We start from the raw sequence: 2,718 nt of genomic DNA on the forward strand, positions 1-2,718 counted from the left end.
TGGCAAAACGTTTGTTGAGCTACATTGCGGTCACGGAAACTCATGGCTTCGTCAACCTTGAGCCTGCTGAACGGTTGGAAGAGTTGATGGAACTCTTCCAACAGAAGACCGGCGCTGCGGCTCGTACAGCCTTATCTTCATGATCAGCTGCTCCTGCACAAAGCCGCCGACATTACAGGTGGCGTGCGTAGGACATGTAGAGCCCCACCTCTGCGCACCCGCTGCTGCAGCACGTAGATACACAGGAGACACTGGTGTCGAGCTGGAAACGTGGCCAGCGTGTGTGTGTGTGGTGGGGGGGTGGGTGGGTGGGTGGATGGGTATGTGTGAGGCGTCTATCTCTCCCCCCCCCCACTGTAGTACAGCCTCCTGATTACAGTAACGCAGTGGAGCGTCGTCTTTGCAGTTGTGTGGAAGTTGTCTGGGTGCTTTCCGATTCTTACTTGTGTCCTGATTTGTGTGTGTAGTTGGGCTGGGGTCTCCCTTCTCTGTCGCTGCATCCTCCTCCTCCCATCTACTGAAAATTGCTCTGTAGAAGCACCAATACAGACGAAAAGAAAAGCCAAAGACACACACCCCTACTGCAGCTGTTTACGACGGTGCCATCCCACCCCTTGTCTTTGCTCTCCTTCTGCTGGGCTTTGAACGGCAGCAGCAGTCCTAGCGTCCCTCACCATTGCAAGAGTGCCGCTGGTGGATGTCAGTCGAGGCTTCGCTATTCTCACATCCACGCCTACACGTGCAGCGACGCTCTTTCGTAGATATTTGCGCTCCCCCCTTCTCTCTCTGTTTTTTCTCCATCCGGCCATCTCTTTCCTCCCGCCCCCGCCCCCTCCTTCCGTCACCTCCACCCCCTCTGGCACACACACACACACACACACACGCAGTCTCCATAAGCGTGAAGGACGGCAATTCAGCTCGATGTCTCTTTTCGCCTGCGTCCTTTTCGCTCTTGCCTTGTCCTCTCTTCCCTCCTCCCGTGCGTGTCGGCCTGGCCTGACCTGGCCCCTCCCCTCTCCTCTCCTCTCTTCCCCTTTCTGGACCCTCGTACCCCCCCCTCTCTCTCGCTCGCTCGCTCATTCAAAAGTGCCCCGCTCACAAACACAAGCAACGCACAATCACAGATCAGCTGCGCACTTGTCTTCCTCTGTGTACGTGTAGTGCCCCTGCCTTAGAGGGGAGCGCCTCCCTGTCATCGCTGTCTGCTTCCCGGTGTCATCACTCACAGATTTTCCTCTCGTTTCGTCAGCTTTGTTGTTGTCGTCGTGGTGGTTGTGGTTGTTGCTGCTGCTGTGGAGGGATTTTTCGTTCCTTTCGACTCTGCTGCTTCCCGCTGTACTTTTTTCCTTTCGCGGTTGTTGAGTCCGCTGGTCCTCTCACTCACTCTCTCTGGGACGAGCTTCCACTCGCTCTTAGGGCGAGTGCTAAGTCATTGCCTAGACGGTGGCACGTTGCCGTTCTCCTCCTTCCCCCTTTCTGCGCTCGCGCCTCATCACACGCTGCTGAGGTCTCCCGCTGCAGCCATGCAGACCCTCTACGACATTCTCAACGTGCCGATGGGTGCCTCACAAAACGAGCTTCAGCACGCGTACCGGCGTCTTTTCACTCGCTACCACCCAGACCGCTGCTACCACGACAACGACAGCGTGGCGTACAATACAAACCGCAAACTGGACAAGGAACGGATGAGCCTTCTCCAGAAAGCGTACAAGGTGCTGGCTAACCCACAAAAGCGAACCGAGTATGACGCCCACCTAGCCCAAAAGCTGGCGAGCGACTCTGCCACGTATCACCTGGTTCCCCAGCAGGTTCGCCGTCTGCAAGGCATGACACAGCCACAGGTGTTTGCATTCGGCGGCGGTGCTATCAGGAGCGTAAGTGGTATAGCAGGCGACGTGAAGGCGATGGAGATGCCGACGGTGAACGGCAGCAGTGTGTCTGCAACAGCAGGCGTCGCATCTGCTGCTAGACAGCTCACCTCTACACAGGAAGGAGCTTGTCGCGGTGGTGCCGTGCATCTGCAATATGCGAACCCCATGACACGAGCATTGGCTACCCCATTCAGTGTTGCAGAAAAATCAGCTACGACAGTGCAGGAGGAGGGCGTAGACTTTGCGAAGTCGCCGTTAACGCACACACTTTCGTACGTACCAGTCGTGTACACGGCCTCGGTGTCCATGCGACGCTGTTCAGATGACACCTTGCCAGTGCCTACAATGGAGGAAGGCTCCTTTAAAGTAGATCTCGCGGTTCCCACTGACAATACCGCTGCACCAGACGCCCAGACCTCCACTGCTTGGCCGCAGGTTTCTCAGCAGCACCAGGAGCAGCCATCAGCAGCATCACCAACTGCGGTGCCCTTCGCTTTGTCGGATGTCCAACTGCCACGCCGCATCCGTATCATTGAAGAGCATCTCGTCATCCTCGTGTGAGGCTGCTAAGCCCAATCACCTCCCGACCGCTCCACTCACATCGGTACATACCCCTTCCCCTGCGCCTACCCACCCCACCCACCCCGCCCCGCTTCGACCTCTCTCCCATCCCCCACAGGCGCACTCCCCCTACCGAGACACTTACAAAAAAGTCAGGATGATAAACTTGCACAGAAAAGACAGCACCGCAGTGCCGTACTTCGCAGCACCTCAGCTCAACAGCTTTCACTCTCCTTGCCCTTGGCCCCTCCTATTTTCTCTTCTCTCTCGTGCTTTGCTTCCTCGT

General features: G+C 56.8%; 1 protein-coding gene across 1 annotated transcript; it reads left to right on the forward strand.

Moving 5' to 3' along the window:
* Positions 1 to 1,523: 1,523 nt before the first annotated feature.
* LPMP_080660 (hypothetical protein) lies at positions 1,524 to 2,432 on the forward strand (the record flags this gene model as incomplete). Its single annotated transcript, XM_010705895.1, has 1 exon — positions 1,524 to 2,432. The coding sequence occupies one exon, from the start codon at positions 1,524 to 1,526 to the stop codon at positions 2,430 to 2,432; it is 909 nt and encodes a 302-aa protein (XP_010704197.1).
* Between the last annotated feature and the right edge of the window lie 286 nt (positions 2,433 to 2,718).

This window comes from Leishmania panamensis, assembly GCF_000755165.1.
Source record: "Leishmania panamensis strain MHOM/PA/94/PSC-1 chromosome 8 sequence".
Taxonomy (NCBI): Eukaryota; Euglenozoa; class Kinetoplastea; order Trypanosomatida; family Trypanosomatidae; genus Leishmania; species Leishmania panamensis.